At 42.3% G+C, this 18910-nt stretch overlaps 1 protein-coding gene across 2 annotated transcripts; it reads left to right on the top strand.

The window, feature by feature from the left end:
• Positions 1-116: 116 nt before the first annotated feature.
• Positions 117-18442, top strand: FAM219B (family with sequence similarity 219 member B). 2 transcript variants are annotated; one of them, XM_068275689.1, is made up of 6 exons: positions 117-306; positions 4790-4886; positions 8934-9018; positions 9103-9171; positions 14793-14841; positions 16321-18442. In XM_068275689.1, exons 1-6 carry the CDS (start codon positions 244-246, stop codon positions 16474-16476), a joined length of 519 nt encoding a protein of 172 aa, XP_068131790.1. In that variant the 5' UTR covers positions 117-243; the 3' UTR covers positions 16477-18442. The 2 variants fall into 2 exon arrangements, with proteins under 2 accessions (XP_068131790.1, XP_068131789.1); XM_068275688.1 differs by having other exon boundaries at positions 120-306; positions 16318-18442.
• Positions 18443-18910: the final 468 nt, after the last annotated feature.

Here is an 18910-nt window from a genome sequence, read left to right as displayed (position 1 = left end):
GTATCTTCCATTGCAATCATCCCTGTTCCAGCTGAACAGATCCCACTTCGTCCAAACTGTGGCAGCAACAACAGACGTTCACCTACGTACATTACACGTGACTTGTGTTGCCATTCTCAACATGTCTGGCATTATTGCCAAGCGAAGGCGGTGTCATTGATCACGTGACAAGGACAGTCTGCCTAATTTGATGGCGCTTGGATAATTTTCATGGGAGTTGTACACCCGGCCTGATACAGGCAGATGGAGCCTGGAGTTCGCAGTGACAGCGGGCGCCGCAGCTTCCCAGCAGAGAGCAGCGATCAGGTAATGCCCGCTAGTCGGTCCCCATCTATAGTGGGTCGTCTATTACAGTTATCACCCACCAGTAGCGTATTGTGCTTATGCTTGGCTAGCAGCATTATAGTTCCACACATTTTAGATTTGAGTGCAGTCTGGACTGGTATAATGTATTATATCGCTGTCAGCTTCCCACCAGGCTGGCGCCCGTGCCCTGACTGCCTGCACCCCGGAACGGTTGTGTGGAGGTATTTTGCTAATGCTTATTTATCTATCTTCAGAGGCCCCACAGAATAACTACAAGCAGTGTCTGTCGTTTATGAAATGTTTTTCACATACAAAAATATGTCAGCAAACAGGTGGCACGTTGAAAAGTATGCTAAGTTAAAGAACCTGGTTTTATAAGGATGTGTTTGAGGGAAAAGTTCTGCTCTGCCATAAGAAATTGTTGCAATGTTTAGTTTACCATATTTGTATAAAAGTGACAATCAGCTGAAGAGTTTACTTGATCACCAGTTTCAACAGAAATGTAATCAAAATTACTATTGCCGTACTTAGGGTTATGTAAAGTGTTTATTAGTCTGTTACTTTAGGTCGCATTCACAGTGGGATGTTATGGTCGCGTGTTATAAAGTCTTATAATACAGCTTACTGCAATGCTAATCCTGTGAGATGTACACAGTGCGACGTTAAAGTCGCGTTAAAAATGTTGCGTTGTGGTAACTCACTGCTTGCAGTGTGTTACCTCTTAACGCAGACACGCTGCAACTGTAAGGTCGCATTAAACCGCAACGTCCCACTGTCAATACAGCCTTAGTTTACCATTATCCTTTTTAACACCGGCAGGGTTTCTCAACATTTCATTTGTATGCACGCCTTTGAAAGCCTTGACTGGCAAAGTACCCCTTAGTGTGGCAAAGGTGATCTCAAGTACCCGTTGACACAGATGTTTAGAAGTAGCACATGGTTTCTGCTTCTAAAGTGTTTCCAAGCATTTACTATTCCTTTAAATTAGCTACAATATCAATTTGTTGTGGTTGTCATATGATTTCGCATTTTCTAAAACTCTACATTTGTTTATACTTGTTATACTGTTATCAAGGCCTAGTACCACCTGGATGTATCACGTACCACATGTTGAGAACCTAGTCTCTAGAGAACAGTGCTTTTCTTTTTTTTCCTCCGAAATCCTGTTTGCCACTTGCTGCTGATTTCCAGTATAAGGCTATGTCAACAGTGGTGTGTTGCAGTGCTTATGTCAATATAATCGCATTGCTAACGGGTTGTGATTATTTTGTAATTATACATTTGCATCCATGCCTAACAGTGAAGCATAGTTTTTATTTACTGTGTGCTTCGCAATACTAGTCATTGGACTGCTCGCTAATGAGACATAATGTTTGCAGCTTAGAATGTTACCGTGACGGTAGCACTAACATCAATTAAAGGGTATCTGAAGGCTAAATAAAGTTAACAGGATAGCCAAGTACAAGGAAAAAGCCCAAAATGTAGCGTACAGTCCAGATTTGATCAGAGTGAACAAATCTGCTGGATATCCACAGGAAAAATTGATGATTCTGGCCACCTTTACAACAAGTGAGGGCTTATTCGCAGTGGGACGTTGCATTGTAAGTCACAACGCAGCATTACAACGCAAAAAAAGTGGTAACGCACATTAGCGCTGCGTTACCGTCACAGTTACAGGTACAGTAAACCATACAGGCAATGAAAAGTATGCTTTCCTGTATCCAGTAATGTGTGCATTTTTATAGGTAACGCGCTGCAGCAGCGTGCTATCATAACGCTACACATTACAGTGCGACGCTAACATCGCACTGTTTACGACCCATAGGATTAGCATTGCAGTGCGGTAAACTGCGTTATAAGAGTTTATACCGCAGCTCCACAACGTCCCACTGTGAATAAGCCCTTACAGTAATCTGAAGATAAATGAATAACCGGATAGCCAGACTGATATCTGAACCACAATACAAATGGTTTTGGTCTTTTGTTAGCACATAACTTACTTGTAAACAAGTACATTTGATAGAGGGTTTTCTGACCATTGTATGCTGCTTGCTGTGTATGCACAATGTATCAATGATGTTGTCATCAGACTTGTGTCACACAAATAAAGGAGTGATTGACAATGGCAAACAAACTGCAATGAGAAATTTGTACGTTGCAAGATCTCTGGGACCAACAAGTAGGTAGGAATGCTCACCAAACTGAGGAGGAGGAGTTGGATGATTTGTGTATTGATTCCACAGCCCTGCTGATAATTTGCAGCATTTCTGATCGAGAAAGGGCTTTCAGATTAGTACTGCACAAATTTGATTCTTCACTCACTCGAAAGCAGATTGAACATGTTGGAAATTATGAATTATGGGAATTTTCCCATCGTGCATTAGACACAAATAGGCAGACAATCGGATTTCCAGATAACTCTTTGCATGCACTGTGTAGGGGGGTTTGCATTGACTAAATTTGCCCTAGCTCATTGTGTACTGATGTACAAACTTGGCAATTCAAAAGTTTTGATGTACTCTTTTTTTACATCTAGATATTCTCTATTAGTTTATCTGTCTAGTCTGGTTGATATTCATCTTTCCTCTTTGGAAAATTTGGGGTGTGTGCAGCTTCCATTGCTTGAAAGAGGCAAGCCAAGACCTGGTACAGTTGTCAGGGCAAACAGATGTGCTGCTGAAGGAGATATTCCTGTCTATGGCCTGAGGAGGTGCCTATAGATACAGATTATCACTCTTGTTAAAATGTTCTGCTGTTTATATGCCTTTGCGTGAGATGAAGCTAATTCGCTGCTAGACCATAGATGTTATCTCAAGATGGACAACTGCTTAAGGTGGCCGTACCCTTATCCATTTTCACTTAGATATCTGGAAGATTTGATCACTCTGATCTAAGATGCTAGAAATCTATGCCCTATTGATCACTTTTTGGACCATATAGATGGAGTTGGTTGATAGCTCGGTCAGGGTTGGGTAACGTGGCAGTTTTGGCTCAAAGCTTACATTTTTTTTTTTTCTCCCAGGGGAACTGGTGTCCCATGACAAACACTAGAGACCCAGTGGCATACAACTCACCTCTAGTGATTGTCACGACGCAGGTTCTCTGGGAGAGAAGAGACAGGTAGGAGCACCGACGATGGAGAGGAGATGCGCTGGCGGACATGGGAGTGTGAGCCTTACTGCCTACGTTTTGCACTGCCTGGGAGTGGAGGAAACCTGGGGGCCGGGCGGGCAGTGCACAGCTCCACAAATTTTCAACAGATTTCATGCTGAAATTTATTGAAAATCAGTGTACTGTGTGTGGAAGGATTTGATCAGATAGATCCCTCCCCTATCAGATTATTTCAGATTTTGATCTGAGAGGGATTGGTTTGCCACATCGACCAGTGTTTGGTCAGCCTTATGTACAAAATCATTTGTTATTTAGACATCTAGGATTAATATGAGCCTGTTAACATTGCCAAGAAAATAAAGTTTGTTTTGATTTCCATTATCTTTGGTGCTGTTGAAAGACAATACTGGAAACCCTTCTATTGTTACCAATGATGAGAGACTGTCTGACTTTAAGAGCTGGTTCAGACGGGCGTTTTTGTGGCGTTTAACGCAGCGTTTCAGACGCAGCGTTTTTTGGGATCTACTGCCATCCCAAGCAAGTGAATGGGAGCGTTTAGAGCTGGCTTTTGCAGGCTTTCATGAAAGCCTGGCAGTAGATCCCAGCGTTGCGTCTAGTCTCAAAAGCAACATGCTGCTTTCAGAGGCGGTAAACGCGAGGAAACAATAGCAGAGACCAGAACTGCTAGCCTTGAACGCTTCCCAAAAGCCTTCAAAAGCTAGCTTTTAAACGCTGGCGTTTAAACACTGGCGTTTGAACGCAATGCCAAGCAAAAGCTCAGCAGACGCCCGTGTGAACCAGCCCTTAACTAGAAAACAAGATTACATTCAAAATGTAGAAGTGTTTACTATTGTAATGATATGGAAACATTGTGTATACTGGTGAAACAAATGCTGAATTGTTTGTGTATCTCCTTTTTATCTTCATGAGGCTAGACCAGACATGGGCAAACTCGGCCCTCCAGCTGTTACGGAACTACAAGTCCCACAATGCATTTGCCTTAGTCATGACTGTGGCTGTCAGACTCCTGTAATGCATTGTGGGACTTGTAGTTCCTTAACAGCTGGAGGGCCAAGTTTGCCGATGCCTGGGCTAGACTGTTCTTGGTGGAGACAGCCATCCAGGGCCATTTTAGCTGATAATTTGGCAAGTGTACAGGTGTCTTCTGAGGTCTGCTAAGGTTGCTAAAGCGACAATCCGTGGCCAAATCCACGGTTTTCCTCCATACTCCTCCTGCCAGATGCTGATTGGTCGAGCTTCATTAATCCTCCCCTCTGGTGTATTTGTACTTTTTTTTTCTACCAGTAAAATAACTTTTAGTAATTACCAGTCTGACTAATTTTTTCATTAATAAACCTTACTTGCTTCATAGGGATGGACAATGGATTCCAAGGGATCCACTGTGGAGAAGACAGAAAAGACAGGTCCATATTTGATGGGAAAAGGTTCCACAATCCAAGCCAAGTTACGTAAGTGATATTGGTCTCCCCAAAGAGTAGCCAATAGATTACATAGTGATATTTTATAGCATTATGTTATGGTAATATGCAATAAGGCAAGCCACTGAAGATTGATCAGAAGAGGAAGAGTATACTGTAGTGTTAAAGCCTCATGCACACACTACAAGAAACTTTTTTTGTGGCGGCCAATAATGACCATCTCTGCTGAGAATCTTAACATGAGTGCAGCAGCCCCGACACCTCGGCCAGCGATCAGCCCTGCGGATTGACTCTGCTGAGAGCATTGTTCTCTGTACCTGCCCCACCCACTCTGTGATGCTGTTCATGCACCACACCAACTGCCTTCTTTCTTCCAGTGTTGCCAACTCCTCCGTTTAATTACTGACACATATGAATATATACAGGTTTTGTGGCTAGGTAGATGCAGTTAAGGCACTGATTATGTGCAAATAGCTCCAGAACCTATATAACTTAGATGTGTCAGTAATTAAAGGGATGAGTTGGCAACACTGCTACCTCTCCCCCCCCCCCCCCCCTCCTATTCCAACAGACACATTGTTAGCCTGCAGGGTAGTGACACATCTGTACAGCATGAAGCTCCAGTTGTTGCCCTGAGGGATCTATCCTAATCCAGCAACAGTCTAGCCTATCTGTTCATCAGATACCCAGAGTGCTGGAATGGATGCCCGTCTTGGCGCTGGCAGTGCCTTCTGCACTGACTCTCGTTGGGATTTTTCCAGCCTTTCTCCGGTCTAACATTCTCCTGTAATGTCATTTCAGCAGCCAGAAGGATCAGGGAGTTGAGGAAATGTCCGTCAGTTTTGGTCAAAAATTATGATCAGGCACAGTCTGTTGGAGAAACAGTCTTTGGCGCATTTGATTACATTGATCGAATCTGCCAGGACATGTCTCGCACTATATGGGTACCTCTTTTTGAAAGAGTTCCATTGTTTTGTGCAGGGCTGTGGAGTCAGTACAAAAAATCATCTGACTCCTCCGTTTATGAAACCTCCGACTCCAGGTACACAAAATTGCTCCGATTCCTCCACTCAGACTCCTTAGTCTAATTTTTACAAAGGCTATGGATTTGGTTCAAAAAAATCATCCGACTCCTCAGTTTATTGAAACCACAGACTTCGACTCCAGGTACCCAAAATTGCTCTGACTCTGACTCCACAGCACTGGTTTTGTGGAAATAAATGTTTAATAACTTCTAAATCAACAATCTCAATGGTTAACACTCACTTTATTCCAGACCAATAAAGGTATGGGGTTGCAAGCACCAGCTACCTTTCCAAGGTCATCTTAGGACGGCAGCCACAAGAGATGACCTCTCCACCCCAATCTGGACAGGGAGTGTGATAGAATATTTAAATTAGACACAGGGTGTAAGAAACACCGCTCAGGATTATATATCAAATACTTTTTCTCTCATGGATACTGTCCTTTTGATTCCCGGGAAAGCTGTTACCAGTAAGTAATGTTGCCTTTTTGCCACATTCCACGGAGGAAGTGGCCTGGGCTTACAAAGTGGATGCTACTCTGGACCAGAATTATAAAGCCACAAGGTGGTCAAGTTTTTCTTTGCAATGGTACTCGATCCCTCAGGTGAGCATTAAGGGCTGAGTGCTGTACAGACGTGAAATTCAAGGGTTGATGGTTAAAGTGATGAACACCTTATGGTCTCACCAGTGCAACAAACTTGGTGCTCAAACCGTGGCTTTTGAATAAACCATCAGTGTACAGAAGTATCAAGGTTGACACTCAAATATACTAAAGGACTTTATTATATCTGCATGTAATACTGGAATACAAAACTGTACTGCCACCTGTGTGTGCACAATATCCTGAGGTCCTTTGACATCTCTTTTTCGATGGTATGCAGCTACAATAAAGTCCATAACCAGTCAAATAAACCCAGTAATAAAGGTTTTGGATACCGGTCAGCTTCAGTAGTATAGAGGCTGATTAATGTGATACTTCATAGTCCCAGAAGCTGAGCACGCCACATGTGTAGCTAGGTGATCATGTTGCCACTCCCTTGCTTAACGTTCTGCATGGCTTGCATTCCTCAGAGGGAGCTATAAACGCTAGCGGGCCTGTGTAAATTTAACCAACACACGGAAATATAACCTTGATACTACAAAGGAACCTGAGGTTAGAGAGACATATGGAGGCTGCCATATTTATTTCTCTTTAATTAATACCGGTTACCTTGCAGTCCTGCTGACCTTTCTGGTTAGTAGTGAATTACTCACCTGAAGCATGCATGCAGCAAGTCTTGTGTTTTTTTTGTCAGAAACATCTGATCTGCATGTTTGTTCAGGGTCTGTAGCTAAAAGTATTAGAAGCAGAGAATCAGTAGGACAGCCAAACATTGTGCATTGTTGTAAAAGAAAATAAATGTCAGCCTCCATATGTCTCTCACCTAGAATTCCCTTTAGGCCATCTTTACAGTTGCATTGCAAGTGTGTGTTGCGTTACCGGTTTACCGCAAAGTAATGCAATTCAAGGCAAGGCACTTAACGTCTCGCTTTGTACCGGAAGTGCATTTACGGTAAATTCAAAATCGAGCCTGAAACGTATTCTGTCATATCACCTGAATACTATCCTATGAGGAATTTTAAATGAGGAATGAATAGAAAAAGGGGAAATCGGGTCAATCGGTATCAGTGGAGAAAAAGAAAAAATAGATTTCCCCTTTAAATAAAGCAATGGAACAATGCTACAGCAAATCCATTAATACATCTTTCTTAGCCAACAATAAAGTTAAAAACACTTGAAATCAGGACATGGTCACCCGGGTTCATGGATCCCAGTGATTCAATATGCTGCAGTGCTATCCAAACACCGTCACTAAGATCCACAGTGCACGGGGTCTAGACAATAGGGGTGTCACACCTCACAATAAATAATCAATGTCCATATATGGTGTGACACTGGATCAGTGAACTGTAGATCTAGTGAAAGTCCTTTAACTCCCTTACAAATAAACAGTAAAATTGGCACAGGCAGTCAATATATAAAGTGTAAACAATCTCTAAAGTGCTAAGTGCATAGCAGCATAACCTCTTATTCATGATATTAGGACATATTCTAAAGTGCATCGTGAATAAATATTAGATTACAGTCAAAAATATCAAACAGTGGAATATGGCAGTGATATAGAAAGGAGCCCGGCCAATAGAGAGTTAAGGATTGCTAAGTATAGTAAGACACAAGAAGAGGGGGGCACATTTGTAAGATTTGGTGGTGAGTTTACCAAAGTAGGCAAAGTGACAGAGCCCGGGCGGCTACGCTATCCTACTAGTTGCGGCGAAGCTACATCAGTGCCCGATCCGCCGCCGAGGCGAAGCAGGGGCAACAATGCTTTACCACCGGACAAGTAATGTAAGTTAATGGGCAAACTCCAAAGGTAGGTGGAATGACTGAATACATGGGATCTTTGGGATTCCCAGAGACATACTTCCTATCAAACAGGCAGTACGTCACTGGGTGAGGGGTGTGTGCGGGGAATGGGGGGGGGAGGAAAGAACATAGGGCAGCATTATGCATATGACCCTGTCGACGTACTCTGCCTCAGGGTCATATCTTTGTGATTTTGTGCGGTGGGGCACACCTCAAGTGCAAAAACTGGCCTAAAACAAGATCACTGAGCAAATAAACAGAATTATTTTTCCAAGTAATTTCTACACCACAGTACACTGCTTGTCTCCATAAACTGAATAGAACCAAATCATATTGTACGGATTAACACCTCTAGACTATTTGATGTGTCTAGATGACTCTGTGGAATTGCATCCTAAAGCTTTTTAGTTAAATGACTAATCCATATTTAAAAGCAATAGGTTATGGTTCATTTTGACCGGTCTCTTCACTTTGTCAAGCAGGTGGCTGAACTGGCTTTTCTGGATCTGCATGGTGCGCCCTTTTGCTCTTGCTTTGTGTTTAGTGAGACAGGGAAATATGCTTCAGGGAAAGCCATCTGACACGGTTACAGGTGCTGGTGGCAACACTTCTGAGCGAGTGGAGTAATAGCTTGTCTCCTCTCTGTAGAACGGCAGCGAGACCTGGCACGGACAGCACTTAGAAAGAAAGGCATGCTGGGAGGACCTGGCAAAGGGAAAGCTGCAGCTACAAGGTATGGCTTGGTGAACCGCAAGGAAGAGCTATAGTGGCATCATTCATCTGTGAGTATAATGGATCCATCTTTTCATCTTGACAGGTCAGTAAAGTTCAACAAGGGATATGCAGCCCTCAGCCATGCATCGCTTGTTTCTCTGGATTCAGACAGGTACACTAATAGTGTGTGTGTGTGTGTGTGTTTACCTTGCTCCGGTCTAATGTTCTGCTTATACTTTGCCATAACAATAGCTTGAAGTGGAATTCTCAGCTCAATCATACATAACACAATTACTTAAAGCAACCATATATAAAATCCCACTGTAGTAAGAGGGATATGGAGGCTGCCATATTTATTTCCTTTTAAACCTGACTTATCACACTTATCATGTGCATCTAATTCTTTAAGCCATAGACCAGGATTGCAAATTGATCTCAGGTGCTCTGATTAAAATTTGACCAGACTACCTGCATGCTTGATTCAGAGAAATCTCAGTAGGGTAGGGCAGCCCGGAGCAGTGCTTTTCAGCGCTGCTAGATTTGGGCGCAGCCGGCGCCTCCATAGACTTCAATAGGAATCATTCCTATTGAAGCGCTCAGTGAGTAACGTCGGCTCCGTCAGAAGACAGAGCCGAAGTTGCTTAAAAACATAATAATTCGGCCTCCAGCAATCGCTGGAAGCCGAATTATTTCATTCCCCCACTATCCATGTCGGCCTGGAGGGGGAATAGTAATTAAATCGGCCCGGACTTGTGCAGAAGCAGGATCAGCTATATACCGCTGTATCCTGCGCCCAAGTCTACCGGCGCCGATTTCAAATGTACGCATGGCAGCCAGGTGACTGGCATTGTTTAAAAGGAAATGTCAACCTCCATAATCCCCGCACTTTAAGGTCACTTTAAGCATGCTTAACCATTCAGGTTCCGTCGTTTTCACGTGAGAAATGTTCACCTCCCATTCATTAGCCTATAACTTTATCACTACTTATCACAATGCACTGATCTATATCTTGTTTTTTCCGCCACCAATTAGGCTTTCTTTGGGGGGTACATTTTGCTAAGAGCCACTTTACTGTAAATGCATTTTAACAGGAAGAATAAGAAAAAATGGAAAAAATTCATTATTTCTCAGTTTTCAGCCATTATAGTTTTAAAATAATACATGCCTCCATAATTAAAACTCACGTATTGTATTTGCCCATATGTCCCGGTTATAACACTGTTAAAATTATGTCCCTATCACAATGTATGGCGTCAATATTTTATTTGGAAATAAAGGTGCATTTTTTCCGTTTTGCATCTCACTATTTACAAGTTTAAAATAAAAAAAATATAGAAATATTTCATCTTTACATTGATATTTAAAAAGTTTAGACCCTTAGGTAAATATTTACATTTTTTTTTTTTAATTGTAAACATTTTTATTTGGGTAGTTTTGGGAGGGTGGGAGGTAATCAATAGATTTATAATGTAAATGTGTGTTAATTTTAAATTTTTTTTTTTTTTACAGGTGTAGTATTACTTTTTGGCCACAAGATGGCGGCCATGAGTTTGTTTACATGACGTCACTCTAAGCGTAACATACGCTTACAGTGACGCATCGGGAAGGGAACGGCCAGAAAAGGCGCAGCTTCTGAGAGAAGCTGTCGCTTTTTCAGCGGGGGAGAGGAATCAATGATCGGGCACCGTAGCCCGATACATTGATTCCCTGGCTACCGAATCCGCGGCCGGGAGTGCGCGTGCACGCGCGCATGGTTCCTGTACGTAGAAACTACGTCCAGGAACCAAAATAGGTTAAGGTAATTCACGAGACTCAAATCTAAGGCCTGGTGCACACCCAAACCCGCTAGCAGATCCGCAAAATGCTAGCAGATTTTGAAACGCTTTTTCTTATTTTTCTGTAGCGTTTCAGCTAGCATTTTGCGGTTTTGTGAAGCGTTTTTGGTGTAGTAGATTTCAGATATTGTTACAGTAAAGCTGTTACTGAACAGCTTCTGTAACAAAAACGCCTGCAAAACCGCTCTGAACTGCAGTTTTTCAGAGCGGTTTGTGTTTTTCCTATACTTAACATTGAGGCAGAAACGCACCCACAATCCAAAAAATGCCTCACCCCGGGAGTATGCGTTTCTGCAAAACGCCTCCCGCTCTGGTGTGAACCACCCCATTGAGATACATTGACCAAGCGTATCCGCAGCCGCAAGCGGCTGCAGAAACGCTGAAAAAGCCGCTCGGTGTGCACCAGCCCTTAAAGCGGATCCGAGATGAAATAGTAACTATAACAATTAACTTGTCTATATATCTTATCTAAAGTTTAGATAGTTTACACAGCAAATCTAGCTGCAAACAGCTTCAACAGTTTATGATCATTTATTGCTGTGATACAAGGGCAGCCATGTTCTGTTTGTCACACTACACCGAGGCAAGCTGATAGCATCTCCAGCCCTAAGCCTGTGGAAAATTTCACTCCCCCTCCTCCTCCTCCCCTCTGCCTCTGAAATCTCTGGGTAGTAACCTCCTCCTCCTCCTGCCCAGACTGAGCTTCCATAAGCCCTTGCTACCTGGGAATGATGCCAAGGCTCTCTGAAAAGCTGTGGGCGCGGCTTGTTTAGTTTATAGGGAATTAAAGTATTAAAACAAAACAATAAAAGTATTTGGCTTGACAAATGCTCTATAAACTATATGAAGGGAACACAATTATGCAATGTGTAAAAGTTTATCTCGGATCCACTTTAAAGTGTACCCGGGCCGATCTGCAGCTTGGGTACAAAATCGGATACTTGTCTAAAGAGAGGGAAGCCCCGTCACTGAGTATGTATCTTCCCCCCCCCCTCCCCCCACACACCCCTGGAAGATTAGCGACAAGGCATTGTCATTTATCCTATTGGGGCTGCGCGGCTCCTCTTCCACATTCATGGCCGCACAGTAGACGCTCTAGCCCGCTTACACATGCGCAGTGGCACAGAGCCGCGGGCTCGAGTGTCTAATGCATGGCCATGAATGCGGAAGAGGAGCCGTGGGGGGCCGTGCTCAGCAACAGGAGGACTGCAGACCACTGAGGAAAGCCTCATTAGGATCCTAAGGCTTCCCTCAGGGGGAACAGCGTATTTTCAATTTCAAACAGTTTTATTAAATTTTCAGTAAAGATAACAGCTCACAACTCAGGACAAAGCACTCATTTGAACAAGACATCATGACTGACAGCAAGTAAACAGGTGCAAATGCAAAAACAAAACAGTATTGGAGGCATGATGAGTTGTCAGAAAAGTAGGGGGAGCCGAGTGGCTCCAACTATACGTAAATAGGGGGAACTAGTATTCCAGGTTGAACACCGTTCCCGCTTCGAGAGCTTCATCCTGAAGGTCTCTGGCCTCCCCCAACAGTGGGGGTGGGCGAAGTTAGCTGGGAACAGCGTATTTTGAACTCGAGCTTTTGCTCGGGTTCGCTTTAAACATTTTATCATAAGTGAGACTTAAGTTGTACCCTCTTTCCCTGAAAATAAGACCTACCCTGAAAATAAGCCCTAGTTTTAATTTTGAGCATGCTTGGAATATAAGCCCTACCCCGAAAATAAGCCCTAGCGGAAGCTAAAGAGGAGGAAGAGGCAGTCAGTAAGTGGGGACACAGTGGTGCAGTGCCAATCGGGCAGTGAACCTGTCATCTCAGCACACAGCAAGGTTATCAGCTGTGGGCAGGGAAGACAGGGCAGGTGCCTGATCAGTACAGAAGCATACTTTCAAATCCATGAACATCACAGTACAACAGGAAATGTTCTGCTGAGAGACACTTCCTGATAGAAATATAAGACATCCCCTGAAAATAAGCCCTAGCACATATTTTAGAGCAAAAATTAATATAAGACACTGTCTTATTTTCGGGGAAAGACGGGTAGTAAACCAGAAAAATGCAAACTGGATGAAGCTGAGCAATGTCAGGGACGGGAAGAGGAGCACACCTACAAACATCCTGTCCAGCATTCAGTATAAAAATGCTTGCACACACACTCTTCTGCTTAAATTTGATTGAGCTGAAATGGTGTGAGGTAGTGAAATAATTGTTACCCTCCAATCAGCTTAAATGGAACCTGAAGTTAGAGGCATAAAAAGGCTGACATATTTGATTTTAAATAATTCACATTGCCTGATTGCCCTGTGATCCTTTGCCTCTAATGCAGGGAACACACCATGCAATTTCTCGTCCGATCGACAGGAATCAGATGATTATGTCCGATCTGTTTCTGATCAAGAAAGGGATTGATTTTGGGTAGTTATCATTTTAAAATGTATCCCTTTATCGATCTGGAGCAGTTTGGATTTGTACACACTGTACAAATTCCTGTCCGATCACCTGTCGATCTGATGGGAAATCGCATAGCGTGTTCCAGACATAATACCTGTAGACATAGACCCTGAACAAACGTGCATTGGAGGTTTCTGACAAAAACAAGATTAGCTGCATGCTGCTTTCAGGTGTTTCAGACACTGCTAAAGCCAGAATAAAGATTAACAGGACTGCCATGCAACTGGTATTGTTTAAAAGGAAATAAATATGGTAGCCTTCATATGCCTCAGACTTCGGTTCATAAGAATGGCTGGCGTTGATTTACTGTCACTTAGGATCTGCTCCGTGCCGCTTTGAAATGAATGTAAGCATTCATCTCAATGCGTTCTCCGCTTCCGCTTCTCAACTTCCGTTAATTGCGCAAGTGCTGTGGTCAATTGGATTTTCCAACGGCGCTCCATTTAGCATTGTGGTGTTTGCGTGTGTGGTTCTGTAACTCCCTTGGGGCTCAAAATACGTTGACGGGAACTGATGCCAAACGCTTTTCTACTTTGTAGCAGAAAAGCGTTTGGCATAGTCTGCATTCGGCCCATAGACTTTCATTAGAAGCAAGTGCTACAATTTTTTGCAATGCTAGCATTTCTGCTTAGTGTGTTTCTATCCTGAGCGTTCTGAAGACAGTTCAAAATGTACCTGGTCTCTCAGGATGCCTAGCCTAAGCATCACTGGGAGGGCATGGTTTCATACCAAACAGCAATATATAGATATAGGAAGTGTTTCTGATGCTGAAACCAGGAAAATGAACATAAAAATAATTCTATTACTACATTCTGTGTCCCTACAGTGCCTTTGGTATTGTTTAAAAGGAAGCATCCATATCCCTGTCAGTTTAGGTTCCCTTTAATGCATAACATGAATCCCATTTTATGGAAAACATACCTACTGCAGAATTGTTTAGGTCTGGCCGATACGTATGCGATTAGCAAGAGTATAGCAAAAAAGTGAAGATGACCAGCACTTGCCAATTCTTAAAAAGCAGGGTATTTATTCACAAAAAAAGTGAACAAAAAATAGCCATGACATCTGGACTCCCAGAATGTAACTATAGCTCTTGAGAGTAGATATAGCTCTTAGCTGCAAACAGTAGCATGAGGACTTCCTCCAGAATAGGTTACGCCTCCATTGCAGCCCAATTCCAATCACAACGGACTGTCGCCGTTTCGAACGGATAAACCGCTCTTTGTCAAGTGAAAGCATGCGGTTTTTAAGAATTGGCAAGTGCTGGTCATCTTCACTTTTTTGCTTGCATTAAGTCTGTATCAGCCATACAGGCTAGACCTGGCACAGCCATTGAAGCAAGATAGGTGTGCTGTCCAAGAAGTACAAAAAATTAGCAAGAGTATAAAATGGCCACCCACATATTTTGTAAAATATGCTGTCTCTATTTCAGTACTGACTTTCTCCATGTCTGTCTTGTCATATGATTCACACCAATTCCTGTCCTCTTCCATTGCAGTGATGCTGAACTGGAATCTAGGTGTTCCTCTGGGTATTCGTCTGCAGAGGTAGGAACTTGCTCCCTTTTAAAGGACAACTGAAGCAAGAGCTATATGGAGGCTGCTACAATGATTTCCTTTTAAGCAATACCAGTTCCCTGGCTGTCCTGCTGATCCTCTGCCTCTAATATTTTTAGCAAGAGCCCTGAACAAGCATGCAGCAGATCAGATGTATCTGACATTATTGTTGGATCTGAAAAAGATTAGCTAAATGCTTGTTTCTGGTGTAATTCACACTACTGCAGCCAGGTAGATCAGCAGGGCTGCCATGCAACTGGTATTCTTTAAAAGGAAATAAACATGGCAGCTTCCATAGCACTCTCACTATAGTTGTCCAATATATCTTTTGCATTACGGATTGTACTTTGTTGCTTTTTTCCATTAGGGTGATATAAGCACTTTTAGGTTCTAGAGATGCCTGCCCTGGAGTTCCCATTGACCGTCAATACGAGTTAGATATACAGTGCAGAGAGACAAGCTTGTCTATATAGAGATGGTCGATGAGATGCTAAGAATTTTGGCTATAGAGATTCGGACGGCATGCTATTGAACAGCATAGGCATTGTTTCCCTGTCTGGCTCAGATGCGGGGAAACGCTGCATATTCGAAACGGGACCTACATTGTTTAGGGCCCCACCTGCCGCTGTATGGATTCAAGAAAGCCTGGCTTAGCTTGTTTTTAGTAATGAGTTATTTCCATGGAGAACAGTAGGTCTCCGTTATCAGTAAACTATTGTGGAGACTTGTCCTATCTGCTTCCATGTCCTAGTGGATGTTCTAGGTATTGGATAGTGTAATGACACATAAAGAAAGCAGAACCAGAGCTGTGGAGTCGGTACAAAAATCATCCGACTCCAACTCTGAAACCACAGACTCTAGGTACCCAAAATGACTCCTCGACTCCGACTCCACAGCCCTGTTCAGAACTACAGTATATCTAGAGGCCAGTGAGCATTATAAATCTCTGTTTAAGGCTTCTTGCACACTAAATTTTATTCTGATTTAAAAAAAGTACTGCATGCTGCTACGTTTTTTAATCGGAATAAAAAATCGGATCATATAAAAAATTGGAATCGCCTGTAGTATGCAAGAGGCCTAAATCATTAGGCTGTGTTCCTACTACAGTGTAAAACACTTTTTTTTTTTCTTTGGTCCGTTTTGCTGCATCAGAAGTCTGTTCTGTCAACAATTTTTCCGGAAGATGTAATGCATTTCCCATGTAGCCTATGGTTGAAAAACATAGCTGCTCTGCGGCACTAACCTGACCACAACGGATCATTGGAGCGGACATTACATTGTCCACTCCTGCTGGCTGTTTGTGGTCCAGCTCATGTGGGGACCTAGCTTGCTGAGTGGTGCTGATAACAAAAAAAAAAGCAGGAACATAACACCTCATAGGTAGATGATGATCAAAGGTGTGTTTTTTTTGTTTTTTTTAGGAATGTTTCTTTGAATACCAATGTCTTAATTGATTTTTCTTTACAGCAGGTCTCCCAAGATCTTAATAGGCAGCTTCTAAAGGATGGGTACCATTTGGATGAAATTCCAGATGATGAGGATCTAGATCTGATACCACCAAAGCCTGATCGCGCACTGCCTTGCTCTTGTTGCTACGGAGAGTCTTGGTCATGCTGCATTCAGTGATCACAGCTAGGTCTGTACACTAACTCGGACATCTTCTATCTACAGCCTCCACATTCTCAGATCTAAGGAGGTCATTGTCCAGACAGTATTCTACGATGGGCTCTGCATCAGAGGTGATACATGCAGGAGGTGCTGTCTTGTCACTCATTAGTAGAAGAAGCCTTTCCAAAGATATTGTATGTATTACAATTACTAAACATCATGGACTGTGCTCTGAGGGTTCATCTTCATGAAAAAACTGAAACTATTTACATTCTGTGACAATCTTGGCTTCATATGTTACTCTCTTCAGAAGCCTGATATATCTAAAGTCCTGTTTTTCCACTTCAATTGAGACAATTTTTTTGAGTTGCATTTGTTACAAATGATGATCCCTGCAGTCGTTCTCATTTCCGGAAGGAGGATTTGGGAGTGGCTTTCAGTAGCCTTTGGATCACATGCGCTTTCATTCAGTGTATTTTGAATATCTGTTGATTGTATGGAAGGTGCTATTGTATGAACTGTTCACCAACCTGTTACATTCTGCTGTTACCCAAATATGGACTAACTACTTGTTACCGTGTGAACCAGGTGTCTGTACAGTTATGGACTTGTAGGGATCATGATAGTCATGACAAACACAATGAGGCTTCAAGTACAATTGTGACAAGCATATTTTAAAGTTTGTATTATAAGTGGCGCAGTTAATATTCATACTGACGATTCTGTAGAACTGAATGGTTATTTTAAACTCCAAACCTTGGATTCGAGTTTGGTTCCAATTGGCTTATGAATTATCAGTATTCACTTGACTTTCTGTAATTTGAGTGGCCAGAAAACAAATTAATATGCCAAGTTTCAACTAGAGGATTCATGGATTCTTAATTTGGCATGTATGCGGGTGCCTTATGGCAAAATATTTTAAGCATACTATGCGGGTCATTTGGAAAGTAATAGCCTTTTTCAGTTAATCAATTGAGGAAACCATTTTATTTCAGATACACATATCTTCTGATTTATTTTCCACATAATTACCTCCATTATTTAAGCATTTATCATATCTTTTTACAAGGCATCTTCAATTCCGTTGTACTAGCATTCTACTTCTCACCTATGGGATTGAGGAATAGAGGGGAGGGGCTTCATGCTAATACTGCTGAACAAACTGTTACCGGTCATGTGGCAGGTGGTGCAGGGTGAGAAGAGATTAAGGGCTGGTGCTCACCACAGGAGCTTTTTAAACGTTAGTGATTTTAAAAGCTCTTGCTAATGCGATGCTATGGAGGATTTTTTTACAAAATGACATCACTCCAGTGTGCACACACACATAGGATAACATTAGCAGGAGCTTTTAAAATCAGAGCGCTCAGAAAAGCTCTTCTGGTGTGCACCAGGCCTAACTTGACAGATGCAAGTTAAGTTACACAGAAAAAAATGCCTTGTGCGGCAAATAAAAGCAAACTGCTGTTACTTTCTGGATGACCCTCATAGATGCACTCACCTTGATTTACCCAAGATACCAGTGCTCCCATCCTTCCAGACTGCTTTTAAGTTACAGGACAGCTGTCATAGTTTTTATAGGTTAAATGCAAATGGAAGTTGCAGACACTAGAAAGTGCCTATAGGAGCATAAATCAAACATAACAAATGGAGCAAATGATGAAAATGGTGTCCTCAAATGCTACCTACACAAATAAAACCCCCACGTCTTTATTATGAGCAGTGCCAGAGATTTGAGTATCTATTGTTCCTTGAATGTATCCATTAGTACAAGGAGGCTTGAAAGGACAAAGGACTTCTTGAAGACACAAGACCAATTTGCGTTATATTATGGGCCATTGCACACTACATCCTTTGCATTGAATAATTCTGCATGTCAACTCGCTGCCCATACTACTCAATGGGGCTGTTCACACCTTTGCATTGTAACTGATTCTGTTATTCTAACTTGTTACATGTAGACTTTGAATTAAAGTCTATGTCCAGACTCCTTGCAATTCACATACATTATAACATGTGCGTTATGCAACATGCACAGTGTGCAAGGGCCCTGAAGGCTGGTTCACGCGGTGAGCAATTTCGCTCAATTTGCTACAACTGTCAACCTATGAGGTTTTTCTCACTGCAGCATTTCAATTTTGAAAAAATAGAAAATGTGCTGCCTGTAACATTTTTAGAGCCTTTTATCTTAAAGGAGTGTGCAAAAACACACACAGTCCTTGTTCTAGTTCACACTACAAAACATTTTGCAAAGCGATTTTGAAAAAAACTGAGACAAGAAACATTTTTGTGAACTGTATAGTCTGAGCAACAAAAGTACTTATTTTTAAAAATTCGTTTGCACTAACATAGTTTGCACAGACATGGGCTTAGCTGAGGTGGAAGGAACATCCTCAGTGCTGTGTATATTGCTGCCATGATTGTAAGCAATTGTTTTCTGAATTATTTGGCATGT

The sequence above is a fragment of the Hyperolius riggenbachi genome, chromosome 3, assembly GCF_040937935.1.
Source record: "Hyperolius riggenbachi isolate aHypRig1 chromosome 3, aHypRig1.pri, whole genome shotgun sequence".
NCBI classification, from domain to species: domain Eukaryota; kingdom Metazoa; phylum Chordata; class Amphibia; order Anura; family Hyperoliidae; genus Hyperolius; species Hyperolius riggenbachi.
This window is presented reverse-complemented; position numbering and strand designations above follow the sequence as displayed.